Consider the following 15235-nt stretch of genomic DNA (forward strand, 5'->3'; position numbering starts at 1 on the left):
TGGCTCGGGGCAGCATCCCCGGCCGTGTGGCTGCATGACGTTCCAAGTGTCCGGGATGGGTAAAGCTGCCCGTGGCTGCTCTGCTTTCTCTCACTTGGTCTTGTGTGTCTCTTAACTCCAGGTTGCGTTTGGCCCGGATGAATGAAGAGATGCGGGAGTCGGAAGGCCTTTACGGACAAGCCAGGTCAATATTCTCCTAATAATCACACGGAGATGCAGTATAAGAAATGCATTCAGGAGTTTATCAGTTTACAGTTAGAAGATCCCTAATTCTTAGCAGAATATGTCCTCTTGTACAATCGTGTTTTTTAACTTGACTTGTAAGTTGTGACTTTCTTGGCTGATACGTGTACAGTATTCAGTGGTTTTCCCAGGGCTCCTTGGCAGGCCTTTAGACACCTCCCAACCTGACGGGCCCGAAGGTGGCTCCCTCCTGCCCACCGTGGACTTCGATTCTCTGCTGTCTGTCCTTCTTCCATCCTTAAATATTCCAGTGAGTGGGCAGGGTGGGCCAGGTCTACTTGACACGCTCACGGAGTAACAGAGTGGCTGTTTTCTGATGAGAATCCCCCTGGAGGAGCCTATTTTTCAGGTGGGGATAACTGAGGGACTCCACAGTCCAGGTAACAGAGTCCTTCCTTGGCCAAAGAAATCCTAGTTTTTTTGATACATGGGAAAAAGTCAATTTGGGGAATACCAAAAGAGAAAAGTTTTTATGTCAGAAAAAAATCACTTAATTTGGGAGGCTTTGAAATAAAACTGTCAAGTCCAGGCCAGAGTGGGATTCAGTAGCTAGTTTATGGATGGAAGAATATTTCGGGGAGGAAGCTTAGCTGTGCTTCAGGCTCTGGCTTCTCCACAATGCCCGAGAACTGATGGAAGCTGTTTAAAATGTCATGCCCCAACTGGTTTAGTTGAGCAAAATCCTCAGTTGCTGACGTCGTCCATTCTCAAGAATGAGTAGCCCCCAGAGGAGTCAGCGTGCAGAACTGGGGGTGCCTCTGGCCCTTCGTCCGTATGCACTTGCTGTCCTCCATGACGAGGGCGGTCAGCGGGGGGGGGGGCCTCTCGTGCTGTTCCATCTTTTTAGTCTTAGTGATTCAGTTAAATTTTCATTCCTGTCCACCTTGGGGAGATTCTCAGGTTCAGACCTTTGTGTGACATGGGGACCCAGGAAGTTCTGGGAGGCATTTTGGGCTCAGGAGCACCAAGAGATTTTCTCGAGCTCATAGAAGGAGGCCTCCTCCCTTTGCTGGCCTCCATTTTTCTAGTCTCAAGGTGTCTCTGATCTTTGAGGACAAAAGGCGCTCCCCAGGTGTTAACCAGATGCTGCTCTAATGATTCAGACCGAAAGCAAAGCCGAAGGCTGCCCTTTCTTAGTCGGTCGGTCAAGGGGGAGGCTGAAACCTCCAGGAATGAACAGCTCTGGCTTTGTCCTCTACCTGAAACAACGGCCCAGACTCTGCAGCTCTTGGGCCGTGGTTCTGAATGTCGCCCATCGGTCTACACTTGAATATTAAGGGAGATTTTATATCAGATATTTAAATTATTTTATGTTAGTGGGCCACTTTTGAGGCCTCTGTATTTAAGCACTTTAACATTGACTGTGTGGTGTGTGTGTGTGTGTGTGATGTGTGTGTGTGTCTATACATATGTCTGTATCTCAAAGCTGGCATTTACAGGACAGGCAACGTTCAGGTTTTCAGAATTTCCCTGACATTCTTGACTTGCCCACCCCTGGATGGGCTGGTCCTTTTCCTGCTGTGTTTGCTGAAGGTTGTTGTGATTTTGGGGGGTGGGGAGCAGGAAGTTAGGAATTGGGGGGGGCGATATAGACAGCCTTCCTGGCGTTCCTCCCATGGTCCACCGCTGTAGGACCCTCGCAAAGGCTTCCTTGGACCTTTCTGGGGATTCAAAGCAGAGAAAAGGTGATTGTGCCGGTCTGCTCCACTGGAAATGGGAACTACTTAGTAAGTGTCTTTCTTTCAAATTTTACATTTGGATAATTTTAAGAATAAGCTTCTCTCATGATAGTGATGTGGGCAGACTAAAAGCGAGTCCGGGTCACCTTTCCCTCCTGGGAGTGCCAGCGCTTTCTTTCTGCTCTTTGGCCTTGGGGAGGTCGCAGAAGAAGGGCCTTGGGGCTGGCTCATCAGGTGACCTTCATTTCTCACCTCGGCCTGGGAGGTGAAGTCAGCTTTCTAATTTTGGCCATCAGACCTTCCTTGGGTTTGTAGGGCCAAGGCTTCCTGCTCGCTTTGAGGGGGAAGTGAAAAGGGATTCAAGTCTTGCAAAGCGAATCCCTCTGATCTCTTTCCAAAATCCTGGGGAGCCCTGCCTTGGAGGCTGAGCTCTCAGCCTTGCTCCAAGAGGATGGCGCCATCTGGCTCTGGTTTGCCTAAAGAGGTGAGGACGCATCCCAACGGGATTCCTGTGCTCAGCCCATCTCCAGGGAACAGCCATAGACAGGACTGCCCCTGTACCTGCAGTCTCTTGGGGCATCATGTCAAGGCGACCATAGATCCGTCCATCTCTGAAGGAGAAACTTCCCCACATGCCGACTAGCCAGTGTGGGAGCCGTGGTCAGAAATCTTGGGGAGAGTCAAGTGGAAGCCAGCAGGGGCTGAGGATCCCAAGTGCTCAGTGGCCTAGTACCTTTCAGAAACCCCCCAAAAGGAGCTCCCATTTAAAGGGAGAGATTCCAGTGAGACCTGAACTGGGGATCTTCCCGGGAAGCATTGCAGTGGATCCTTCCGGAGGGAGTGGTCCAGCAGGAGAAGAAAGCCAGCCTGGCTTTTGGATAATTAAATACCCATTTGTTGTAAGGAGTAACGTTCAAACCTGACTGTTACCACCACGTTGTATGTGTGTCATCATCCCATTCCTTCCCGACACTTCATTTCTGGCCCTTACTGTTGGAGAGAAGGTGGACGAGGGAAAATAGGGTTCTGGTGTCCATTTCTTGTTAAACTAGGCTTCTGTGTGTTCCGTGTGTGTGTGGGCGAGTGGGAAGCCTCGTCTTGTTGGTCGCCTCTCAGCACTAGCACATTTGGTTGAGCGGGGCACTGGCCGAGCGTAATCTTGCCCTGGGCAGTGGTCCTCCCCGAGGGGCCGCGTCTAGCCGGCGGGCCTGGCCGGGAGCTGGGAGGTGGGTTTTCTGTCCTCGGGGTGCTCCTTCCCGAATGTCTCCCGTGTGCCTTTTCCATTCCCTTTGGTGTTGGAAAGGGAAGCCTGTGCCAGAGTATTTTTGTATTAAACTGACCTGCACTTTAAACACACTTTCTGGAAGCTCCAATGCCAGACTCCGGTTTAAACAATGGGGACTCACGGTGTTTTGCACTGTTTACAATAAGTATTTTCCTGTAGCAGTTAAGAGAAACTTTGTTCAACTTCTCTTTTCTAGAATGAATTCCTCTTGGGTTGCCTCCTTCGTCTTGTTTGTTTTTATCTCCTCCAGGCTTCCCGAGACCTCCCGAAAGGCTTGGCTGGGGTGTGTGTGTCCGTGCGTGTGGGGGGGTGGGGGCCAGCATGAGGGTGGTGTCCCTGGTGGGGAGGTGGGCTGCTCCTCTGGCCCTCTGTTCAACTACTTGAATTTGGATCCTGCTGCCTTCGTTACCTGGGCTCGATGTGGCCCCCTGCAACCATGGCAGTTCCTTCACTTTCACTTAGACACGGCATCAGATTATTTGGGATTTAACTCAGGAAGAATCTCAGTCGTCAGCCGACTGACTTCAGTAGCTTCGAGGTTTATTTTAGCATGGGGATATGTACGGAGGGAGACTTTAAAAACTTCTCCCATCTCTTCGATCAAATGTATGAGGTTCAGATAAGTAGGAGATGTTTGACCGCTTCCCCCCCATTTGGGGGCCCAGAAGCCCGGCCTCGTTCCTTGTCCTGCCCGCGTGGAGCCTCTTGGACAGCCGGGGCTTTGCCGTGGGCGGAGATAGGCAGCCAGCCGGCTCTGGAAAGGCCATGTCATTGAGACAGGGGCTGCTCACCTCCACTTTAGCTCCAGGGCCCAGCCCCAAGCTCCTGTATATGTCCCCCAGCCCTCCCAGCCATGTCCTCTCTCTGGCCTCTGGAGCCTTTGGGGGAAGGGCGGGATTATCTCAAAGGATGCTTTAGCCAGATGTCATTCTGAGAGATTTTGTAAGCATGCCTTACAAAGAAGGGAGAAGCCTGGGAAGAGGAACGTGGACCCCCCTTCCCATGCTCACTCTGGCTGCCCTTGGAGCCGGACACGTCAGTCAGGGACATGAGGAGGCCTATGGGAGGTGAGGTCCAGCCCGGGATCCCGAGGGCCATTCCCGGGGACAGCGGTCGCTCGCGCTTCTCGGGGGCGCTGGCTCTGGTGATCCTTTCCTTAAAAGGCTAGGGAAGGTTTCCCGAGGTTGCCCCTGCTTGCCCCTTTACCTCCCCTCTGCTCTTTGCCCTCTCTAACTCTGCCCTTTCTCCTCTGGCTGCGCTGAGGCACCTCTTCCAGGTACTTCTTTACTGTTTCCTTTTCTGTCGTTGACTTGGAACTCGTTTCTTGTCTCTAAAATTGCTTCGTGATTTTGACTCAGTAAAAGCACGAACTTCCAAGTTGTACAGAGTCCTAATTAAGAGACATCAGATTTCATGTACGTTTTGCAAATGTGTCACACGTGTCTGACGAGTGTCCTCCTTTTATTTTTATGCAGGTGATGAAACTTACCAAGACATTTTCCGTGACTTTTCCCAAATGGCCTCCAATAATCCAGAAAAACTAAACCGTTTCCAACAAGATTCACAGAAATTCTGAATTTTTTTAAAGAAGGGAAACAAATTAAATCTGGTCCCCTCTTCTTCACCCAGCTGCAAATGCCCATTTTCCTCCTGCTTTCATGCTGCACATTCAGGTTTTCTAGATATTGAACGAGTGACAGGAGAAGGTACATTCCTTGCCAGTTCCACGGGGAAACGTTTTTGTGAATTCTTGTCTCGGTGCCTCTGCAGCCTGGGGGGGGACACTGTTTGGGGCCTGTTGGGGATGGGTGCAATCTGCTTTAGGGGCTTGCCTGGGCTGAAGCCCGGTCAGCTGGGTGAGGGACCGGTGGGTGCAGATGTAGTTCAGGGGTGCTTTTCAAAGCCCTCCTTTTTAAGGGGGGACAGCTCCCTCTTTCCATGACTTTATGCTTACCACATTCCACTAACCACGTCCACACAGCTGGAGCAGCTCGGGGCCAAGGCTGGCTCTGTGGCCTGGTGGGACAAACACCTCCTCCCCATGTGGTCGTGCCAGGGAAAGCCCCCTATCCCGGGGCCCGATCCCCGGCGTGGCTCCTGGCTTCGTGGCCCGGAGAGGAGAGGTGTTTGAGCTCCTGCAGTCGCAGGACGTAGCATTTGGGAGGCTAACTTGATGGTTCAGCTTCCTGGGCCCTTGCCCAATTTAGGGATGTAATAGAATTCTTCTCCAAAAATGACTTGAACAGTTTCCAAATTAAGTCCTACTTAAGATGTCCCTTTCAAAGTAACTGACTGGACAAGGAAGTTTTTAGAGGTTTGCTCTTCCCCATTCGAGGGCTAACTTCCCCCCTTCTTGGCTCTGACCTCACAGGGAAGGAACCCTTTCAGCCCCACTGGCCAGGGGCCGGCCCTGCTCCGGCTCTGCCTTAGCTGTGAGACGCACGTTTTCTGTTCGCAAACCATATTGATCGTAGCTCTTTTCGTTCCAGAGCATCAGAGATGTAGCTCTTGACTTTTTTAGCACAAGGCTCCTTTTTCATGTCTGATGTCCCAACATCATCCCGTCCGCTCTCGACGCTTCCTCTGTGATTGTAGCCACCCTTTGTGTTTTAATTGTCCATTTCCCATGAATCATGCCACTAAGGAATAAAATTGGAATGCTGACACGGTCTCCAAGGAGAGCTTTGGAAAGTTGACTTCATTTTTGCATAAGTGGAGAAATGTTATGTTGTTTGAGGAGCTCATGATTACCAACACTGGGTTTTTAAATAAGGCATAATTAAGTTGTCAAGTGATTTAATGTCAAATTGAGTAGTTTGATGAAGTAAAACCATGTTAGAGACAAACTTGAGTAATCTCATTTGTTTAAATTCTATAAATTATTCCAGCTTACCTAGTGATCAGGAAACATTGATGTCTTGGTCAAATGTGAGAGACGTCTTTTTAAAAGTAGAATTGAAGTTTTATGGCTTCCCTGCAAGGTGGCTAAGATAAAGTGTGAACTTGAAAGCATGTTTTTATATTGCCTTTAGAATTACTTCCTTAAAAAAAAAATTTTCTCAGAAAAAAACCCATCCAATGTACCTTGCTTGCAAAGTAAAGTACTAGAGTTTTGAAGTAAAAGAAAATAATAATTTGCATATATAAATGCAAGGGCCCCAAACCAGAGCTGTCTTTCAATATCATTTTAAAGTAAGCTCTGATTTCTCCTCACTGCTCCAGCCTTGCCCCCATCTGTGAGCCTGCAGAGCCAGGCCACGTTCCCCACCCTAAGGCTCCTAAGCCTCTGCTGCTCTGGCCCCTCGGTGCTAAGTAGCTTCCCCTGGTGCTGGGAGCCCCTCACCTCTTGCTCCCCTGCAGGCAGCTGCTTCTGGCTGCGCTCGCTTGGCTGCTCACTTAGAATCAATGGGAAGCGCTGACTCCAGCCGCTGCTTTCTAATATCTTCAGTGCAGGCTTTCTTTGGGGAGGAGGTTTTGGCAACCAGCTGCCACCTTGCCGCTGCCTGATCTCTTGGGGCGGCTGGGAGGGCGCCTCGGCGGCGACGTTTTGGGAGCTCCGGAGAGAAAATGATGATCTGGGCTCGGCTTCCAGACACACAGTAGGCAGGCTCCATTTGAGGTTCTTTTCTGAGCTGGGCCCGATTCCAGCCAGCCGTGTACAAACCCTACGCCATAAAGGCTTTTTCCTGTATGTAATACACCTGAATCTTACTAAATGGTGACATCGAGTGGGTCAGGCCTTGGGGGGCGGGCAGATGGGGACCCTCCAACTCCCTGTTGGTGCTGCTGCTTGTAACTCCATCATGGCGCAAATTGTCTGGCTCATTAGCATTTTAGAAATCTGAATGTGTAAGAAAAGTCTTGGATGTGAACAGAACACAGAATATGAAATTAATTTTGAGAACTCTGATTGGTTTAGCTTGTCTGCTAGTTCAGCATTTGTAATGCCTTCCTTGTAGCAACAGGTATATGCTAATGAACGCTAGCTTTTCTTTTTTTTAAATTACTCTCGGTACAATGCTTCAAAATTCAGGTATTTCTGAGTCCACTGCATTACAGTGTGTGACTAATCGGTCTCGGGCTTCCTTTGGTCTCAGTATCTTCTGTGCTTTCGGAAGGTTGTACATATGTGCTGAGATGAGCTTCAAATGAGTGAATTTTAACGTTTTCTTTTGTTTCATTACCTAAACACTTTAATGATCTGTAATATGTTAAGCAGTATTGTAAAAGGTAATCCTACACATGTAGCAACGTTTTTTACTTTTTTTGTAAAAGGACATGATTATAATAAACCAAAAACGATTGCCACTATTTATGTTTTCATTTATACCAGAATGTAATCCCTGTTCTGAAGAGCAGCATTGTTCCCAAACGGCTGCACTCTCATTAATATCTTTAAAGTTTCATGACCATTCCTTTTTCCAATATGGATATTGACTCCCAAAATGGCCTACATGCCGGGGGCTCCGTGCCTTGGAAACGGGCTGGAAAGATGTCTCTGTGCTCAGCATCCCTCCGCCAGGAGAAAATGGAGACAGGAGGCCAGGCTCTCCTCTCGCAGGCCGCTTGTGCTGCATTGATCCGAAATGGTTTCATCTCCTGGTGGCGGGCAGCCCTCCATCTTCCCGGTGTGACGGGCAGGGAAGGATTGCCTTTGGGGAAGTCTGGGCTTTTTAGAAATGTGAAGATTTTAACATTTTCACCACACAGAATTAACCTGTTCATGTATTTTAAATTGAATTTCAATGAATCAGTTATACAATCGATTTTATTTTTCTTAGACTGTCTTTTCTGTTTACACAAATTTGCTGTTTTCAGGTATATAGTGAGTAGTTTTTCTAATTGCAAAAAAGGATTTGTTTTTTGTGTTGCCTGTATCTTTCTAGCCTCCTTCCATATTATGTTCCATCTAATCCTATTTTTTCCCCAAAAGAAATAGAACTTAGTCAAGCCATGTGCTGCTAAGCAGGGAAAGGTGGCCACCCCAGGAGCGTCCGGGGCTCTGAAAGCCGGCTCTCGGCTCTCCCTCGGAGCTTCCCGGCCGCTCCTCACTCCATGGGCGTTCATGAGTCTGTAGTGCCGTGGGTCAGACTTGTTTTCATTGTAAATGCGATTGTAAACGTACATGCTCGTTATTCTACAATGTACATGATGTAAGAATTGTAAATAGTGTACCGGAATAAAGACTTTGTATGCTGAACTACTCAAGTATTGAGTCAATCAAAAATCCCTCCGCACCCAGGTCTTGGTAGGGAATGGAATGGCATCATCCGCTCAGTCACCAAGGATTTACTAAGTTAACCCCCGCCGCGTGCCAGGCTCTGTGCTGGGCGCCGGGGCACGAGGAGGAGAGTGAGATGGCCAGACCCGGATGGCAGTGTGCCCAGAACAAGTCACGCCCGGAGCTTCCCCGGCCCAAGCGGAGGCGTTGTCCTCCAGGATCCAGATCTCCTCCTGCACACAGCTTAATTCTTGAGGTCCAGGCCAATTCACTCGGGACTACGGAGCTGGTTTTCTTCTTTGCTGCCAGAGATTCCGCTCCGGTAGTGTCTCTATCTTCTTCAGAGCAGGTTGACCGGAAGGACTCTCAAGGGCGGATCCATCATGGGTCCCACAAATCCTCCCGCTCCAGCTCCAGGCCCTCGCCCTCCTCCCCTTCTCCCCCACCCCTGGTCTGGGATCCTTCAGCCCTTGGAGAGGTCCTTTTGGGTTCTAGATCACTGAGCCTAGATCCTCCTTTCCCTCCTCCCCCCTTCCCCTCCCTCTGCCCCTGCCAGGAAGAGCTCAGTTTTGGGGAGGGAGGGGCTCTTCCAACTCCAGTTCTTGGATCCTAAAGCGTCCCTTTCCCCCCTCCCCCATCCATCTCAGTCCCTTCCCTCCCTCCTGGACCAGGGAGAGCTCAGGCCCAGGGTGGGGGCGGGGGGAGGGGCGGCTTTCCCAGCTCCGATCTCCCGCCCTTCGGGGGATGGGATGAACTCAGACCGGGTGGGGAGGGGGCTCCCCTCAGCCAAGGGCTGAGATCCGGGAAGCCCCTCCCGTCCCAGACTAGCCCCTCCCCTAGTCAGGGGGCGCTCAGCCCCGGTGGGGGCGCTCTCCCAGCTCCGAGTCCGAGATCCGGGGTCCCTCTTCCTCCCGCTCCTTTCTAGCTCCTCCCCCCATCCCGTCAGAACGAGCTCAGCCGCGGGTGGGGGGAGGGGAGGAAAGGGGGCGCTCTCCGAGCCCTAAAGGTTTGTGATCAGGGCCCCCTCCCTCCCGCCCCCTCCCAGTGCCTTCCGGGGCAGCCCGAGATCCGGGGTCCCGCTCCCTCTCCCCTCCCTAGCCCGGCCCCTGCCCCGCCCCCGGGCCGGGATGAGCTCACCGGCCTGGCCCCGCCCCGGGTGGGCGGGGCGAGTCCTGGGCGTCCAGCTCGGCCTGCAGGCTGCGGCACCGGGGCCGAGGCCCGGAACCGCCGCGGGTGGCCCCCTCCCCCTTCCGCCCCCCATCCGGATCCCCCTCCCCTCCCCCGGAGGCCGCAGGCCGGCTCTTGCGCTCCCGCGGGGCCCGATCGGGCCGAGGGATGGCCGGCGGCGGGGCCGGGGGCGGCGCGGCGGGCGCGGCGGGGAAGGGGCGCCGCGGGGCCGCGTGCGCCCTGGGCCGGGCCCGCCTGGGCTCGCTGCGCTCCCACCAGTGCGCGCTGCTGCTCGCGGGGCTGCTCGCCGTGTGCGCCTTCTACTACGTGGGCTCGGGCCGCGAGACCTTCTCCAGCGCCACGCGGAGGCTCAAGGAGAGCCGGGCGGGGGCCACGGGCGGCCCCGCGCCGGCCCCCGCCTCCGACGCCCCCCCGGCGCCCGAGCCCAAGGCCAAGCCGGCCGACGGCGGCCCCGCGGGCCCGGCCGAGCTGGACTTCCACGTGCTCATGATGTTCACCAAGGCGGACCGCAGCCCCGCGCTGCAGGCCAAGGGCCGCGCCGCCCTGCGCTCGCTGCTGCGCCTGGCCAAGCTGGACGAGCACGAGGTGCTCAACGTGCACTTCGTCAGCGAGGCGGCCAGCAGGGAGCTGGCCAAGGAGCTGCTCCGGGAGCTGCTGCCCGGGGTGCCCTTCAAGTACAAGGTGAGGGGGGCGGGGGGGGGGGACAGGCGCGGCCCGGACCCCTGCCCGCCGTCCGCCTGCACCCCGGCCCCCGCGGGCCGAGCCTGGCAGTGGGGGCTCGGGGGAGTGGAAGGGTCCCCCACCTCCCCGAGGGTCACAGGGGCCAGGCGGTCCCCCACTCCCCACCCAGCCCCAATCCTCGACGTTGTGGTTGCCCCGGGGCCGGGTCACTGCTGGGGGGCGGCGCTCTGCCCAGCCTGGCAGGGGGTCTGAAAAGGGGCCCCTTCTCCTGGAAGGTCACCTCCATCTCCTGAGGAGTCCCGTGGTGTGGGACGGCCCACCTGCCCCCGCAGAGGCCGCCGGGAGGGCCCGGGGGGAGGGGCACGGACGGGGGTCCTCTGTGACCGTGGAGTCGCTCTAGAGCTGGAACAAGAGGTCCCTCCCCTCCTGCCCTGGGGGTCAGCCTGCGGTGCACGCCCCTGCTCTCAGTGCTTGGGGGACTCAGATCTCTCCCCCGCCCCCACTCCCTCTCTCCACCTTCCCGTACCAGGGTTCCTCCCCTGGACATGAAAGAGCGGTTCCTTCCGTTCCTTCGGGCTCCTGGCCCAGCCTCTCCCTTCCCCCCCTCCCCCAGCTGTCAGGGAGTTTGCCTGAAACGTGGCTCCCGGCGGGCGGCCCGTGCCCTGTCCACGGTGCTGGCAGCCGCCCTCCCCTGCCCCGCCCACCCCCATTTCATTTATGGGCAGGGACCCTGAGGGCCAGGAGCCAAGGTGAACACCAGAGAAGGCTGGGATCGGCCCTCGCGCCACCCTGCGCTCTGATGTGCCCGGGAGCCCCTTGAGGGCAGGGCCACGTTTCCTGGGGGCTCGAGGTGATTCACGGCCCTCTCCGAGCCACTGGCCGGTTCCATGGGCATAGGCTAGGGAGCTGGGACGGCCTTCCCGGATCTCTGTGAGCTTCGGGGGCCCTCGGCGTCCTGTCCTGGGGGGCCGAGAGCAAGGAGCCGCCCCCCTTTCCTTCCCAGTTCTGCGCCCACCCCTGTTTGCCCTGAACTGGCTTGGAGCAAATGGTCACAAGCACATGGCTTTTTGTGACTGGGACCTGAACTCCCACAAGCCCCTAGGGGAGATTGCAGGGACAACCAAGCAGAGTTAAGGGGTTCCAGGGAGTTAGTCATTAAGTCAACAGCATTTATTAAGCACCTACTGTGTACCTGCTAAGTCAGTTGGATATAAAGTCCCCCCCAAAAGCCCCAATAACCAAACCAACCCACATGTCCGTGTTCTCGAAACGCCCACAGTCCCATGGAGCAGCCCAGAGTCCCAGAGAGAGAAGGGACCTTTGAAGCCATCACACACAGCTTGTGTGACCCAGAATCCTCCACAAATGACCTCACACTTGGGCATTTGACCCTTGCTTTGGGACCTCCTCCTCCGGAAGTTGCTCAAGCCGGCAAGTCTGATGGGTAGGAAGCTGTTCCTGACTTCCAGATGTGCCATTATCTGTTGGACCTTAAGGGGTTATCATGCAGCTATTAATAATAATCACTTTGCTCCTCACCCCTTGACTTCTGCCCTCCAGGCCAAATAGAATCTTAATCGAATCCTCCCTAAGCAGACAGTCCCCAGCACTACCATGACAGCAATAATGATAAAAGCTCCGGAGATACAGCACCTCCCCTGTGCCAGGAACCGTGCTTGGCACCTGAGACCGTTCTTTTGGTTCCTGCCCAGGCCAGGCAGGTGCTGTTATTATCCCCATTTCACAGAAAAGGAAATGGAGCTTGAGACGTCTCACCCAGGGTCTCACAGCTAGGAAGCGTCTGGGGCCAGATTTGAACACAGATCCTGCCCAGGGCTCCATCCAGCAGACCGCTGGTGTCCCCGGGGATCGTTCCTTTTTCAGCTGAAACTCCCAGGACACACCTGGTGTCTGCCTAGGGGATGACCAGGAGATGGGAACGCCGAAGTCCTCCCTCTGAGGAAGGCCTGGGACTCTGCTCTCTCCCCTCCCCTGCCTCCATTTTGGTTGTTTAGCTAGAAAGTTTGACTGCATTTGTAAAGAGAATAAGGTCGCATCTCCACAAAGGTGACCCTGGGCCCCAAAGAGCCAGGCCTTCAGGCTGGGGGATGGACCATCTGTTTCTTGCCATAGCAGGCTGGTCCCCACCTCCAACTGGACCGAGCCCTGTATGGGAAGGTGGAGACCTTCCTTCCACTCGGGCCCGTCGCTGGTGACTCTTTGACCCGAGGCCCCGTGTTCTCTGAGCACAAGGAGCCCATTAGAGGAGCTAGTAGGGAATCTGGACTTGGGGGGAGGTGATAGCTTGTTTTATTTCCTGGGCCTTGGGAAGATGAGTTAGACCGAGAGAGGGGGAGTCCCCGGGCTGATGATGCACGGATCATGTAGAGTCCCTGCCTAGGACCCAGCTGCTCCCACCTTCCTCAGGTGACTGGCTTTCCAGTTATAAAGGTGTCCCATTGTAAAAGAACCTAATAAACCCAAATCAGAACTAAAAGGTCCAACCCAAACCAAACAGCATTAGCAAGTAAGGGGTTTTCACTGTGAATCCTTGTTTTCCAAAGGATCCACCCCAGAATATCAGAATTCTGCTGGAGGAATTAAAATGTAATTCTGATAAGAATGTTGATTATTATGCTTGAGGAACAACCCTGGTTGCTTAATTCACCAAAAGCACCGACTGTGTGCATATTATTGTAAAAATGGGTTTTTTCAGTTCCAGATTCTCTTCCTATCTCATCTCCTTCCCACCCAGTGAGAAGACATAGGCAGTCAGGCAGAGCATTTCTGCATTAGCCACATTGTGGGGAAAAAGGAAGAAAAATACAGAAAGAAAAGGGTGAAAGGTCACAAAACCAGAAATGAACTAGCTCCTGCCCTCAAGAAGCTCCACTTTATTGGGAAAAGACATGTATACAGAAAAGTAAATATAAAAAAAACTTTGGAAGCCATTACTCTAGAGAGAAAGGGCAGGGGAAGGGGGAGGGAGAGGGACGAAAGAAGAGGGGGAAGAGGAAAAAAGGAAGAGGAGAAGAAAAAAAAGGAAGAGTAAGAGAGGGAGGAGGAAAAGGAGGAGGAGGGCGCCTTGATCAGGGGATGCCATGTGCCATAGGGAGATGGGATCTGGAACATGGTGGGCCGAATAAGGAAAAATGAGAAATAAACTTGGGGATGTGAAGGAGACATCACTGGAAGCCCATCACAGTGGCCAGGTGAGCCCAGGGGCAGGGGGGAAGCTGAGGATGCTGCCCCGGATGCTCTTCCTAATTGCGGGCAGCAGAGGGCACTGTGCCCCACGCCAGGGCTCCTCTGTGGCAGATGCTGCTATTCAGACAGAGGGGCCCATTGCAGCAGCTGAGAGGATCCAACCCAAGAAAGCTGGGTTTCTGTTGTTTTCAGAGCTCCGTGAGGAGGGAAAAGAGAGAGATGGTGAGAACCTCCTTTTTGATCCATGTTCGATCCAGTTTTTAGGGCTCTTGAACAAGGTGGACAGATCCTCCTGGGATCCTGGGGATCTCCCCATCCCCCCTTTTTTCCTCTCTGACTCCTGGCGCCCCCCCCAGCTCTGACTGCCATCCCCAGGCTGCACTGGGGGGTCCCAGAGGGACCCGGTCCACACTAACATGTGCAGTGGCTGCCCCAGATTCTCCTTCCGTCCTCCGAAGGGACTTTCCTGAAGCTCTGGTCCCTCCCCTGTGACTCCCCTGCCCTCAGGAGCAAGCTGGGTGCGGTGGTAGGGCACGGCTGGCTGTGGCCCTCGGTTCTGTGACAGGCCCAGGTGCCTCGGTGTCTTGGCTACACTTCCTCCAGGATGTCCAGTGGGGCTGGGGGCCGGCTGCGCAGGCTTGGAGGGGCTCGAGCTGGTCGAGCAGGGGAGTCCCTCAGTCAGGTCCGGGTTTAAGGAAAAGCTCTTGGGCAGCTTCCCCTAGGCCAGACCCGAGTGGGGAGAGACCAGGGTCTCAGCTACCAAGATGGCGGCCTTGGGAGTGGAGGAGGGTCCATGTGGCAGAGGCCTGTGCAGATGGGAAGGGTCTTATGGGGCCATGGAAAGTGGGTCAGCACCAGGTGCTTCTCTCGGCACGCTCCCTGATGACTGGGGGGGATGAGGAGGAGGCTGTTCCCGGCTTGTTTAATGAGCATTGATCCTTGCTGGGAGCCAGGTCTTGGGCTTGGAGCTTGTGGTCAGTCCCGCCAGGCTGAATGGCTCCAGACAGGAAGTTTCTGGTGAAGGGCCCAGGGCTGAGCGCCTGCTGCAGGGGAGGCAGGGGCCTGGAGGTGACCTGAGGTGTGCGGCCACCTCCTCCAGGCTCTCCCTTCTTGTTCTCCCGCAGGTCATCTTCCACGATGTGGCCGTCTTGACTGAGAAGCTGTTCCCCGTGGTGGAGGCCATGCAGAAGCACTTTAGTGCAGGCTCTGGGACTTACTATGGGGACTCCATCTTCTTCTTGTCGGTCGCCATGCATCAGATCATGCCCAAAGGTAAGGAAGCTCAGGGCCCAATGGAGCGGCTGCAGGGCCCTTCTTTGTCCTTGTCCTTTCCTGAAGTCCCCTGGATGCTCCAGTGGAAAGAGTGGAGATTAGGAGGTGACCAGGGGAGGGGAAGAGGCCCCATTTTCATTTGTAAGGTGGTGGGGCAGGTGGGCTCTGGCCTGGCCTGAGGAGGCTTAGTTTGGAATTCAGGCTCTGCCAGGGGCAGGCTGTGTGACCTGGGTTTCACTGGGCTCAGCCATAACCCGGTGTTCCCCACTGGAGTACAGGACTTGCCCTTGCGATCTTTTTCTGCTGGGTCTGTCTTTTCTGCACTCTATCTCATCACTGGCTGGTAGAAAGGGTGATTGCTGCTCTTCTACCAGGGCTGGAGAGCTGTTCTTGGTCATGCTGGGGCTGAAGGTAGGGGATATTTTTTGCCTGGTTTCTGGATGACACTGGGGGATGGTG

The 15235-nt window shown here is 54.4% G+C and overlaps 2 protein-coding genes across 6 annotated transcripts in view; both read left to right on the top strand.

Moving 5' to 3' along the window:
- The window catches only part of ACAP2 (ArfGAP with coiled-coil, ankyrin repeat and PH domains 2), an 87393-nt gene extending 81340 nt beyond the window's left edge, over positions 1-6053 (top strand). For 2 of the 5 annotated variants that reach the window (XM_074297805.1, XM_074297808.1), the window contains 2 exons: positions 122-184; positions 4683-6053. In XM_074297805.1, coding sequence (XP_074153906.1) covers positions 122-184; positions 4683-4686 — 67 coding nt within the window. In that variant the 3' untranslated portion in view covers positions 4687-6053. Of the gene's footprint in view, positions 1-121; positions 294-4682 lie in introns of those variants that run through there. The other 3 variants (XM_074297809.1, XM_074297806.1, XM_074297807.1) reach the window with 3 other exon arrangements.
- A 3521-nt stretch (positions 6054-9574) lies between these two features.
- The window catches only part of XXYLT1 (xyloside xylosyltransferase 1), a 35050-nt gene continuing 29389 nt past the window's right edge, over positions 9575-15235 (top strand). Inside the window, exons 1-2 of the mRNA XM_074297810.1 lie at positions 9575-10297; positions 14629-14776. Of these exons, the coding sequence (XP_074153911.1) occupies positions 9764-10297; positions 14629-14776 (682 nt within the window). The 5' untranslated portion in view covers positions 9575-9763. The remainder of the gene's footprint in view (positions 10298-14628; positions 14777-15235) is intronic.

The sequence above is a fragment of the Sminthopsis crassicaudata genome, chromosome 3, assembly GCF_048593235.1.
Source record: "Sminthopsis crassicaudata isolate SCR6 chromosome 3, ASM4859323v1, whole genome shotgun sequence".
Lineage (NCBI taxonomy): Eukaryota > Metazoa > Chordata > Mammalia > Dasyuromorphia > Dasyuridae > Sminthopsis > Sminthopsis crassicaudata.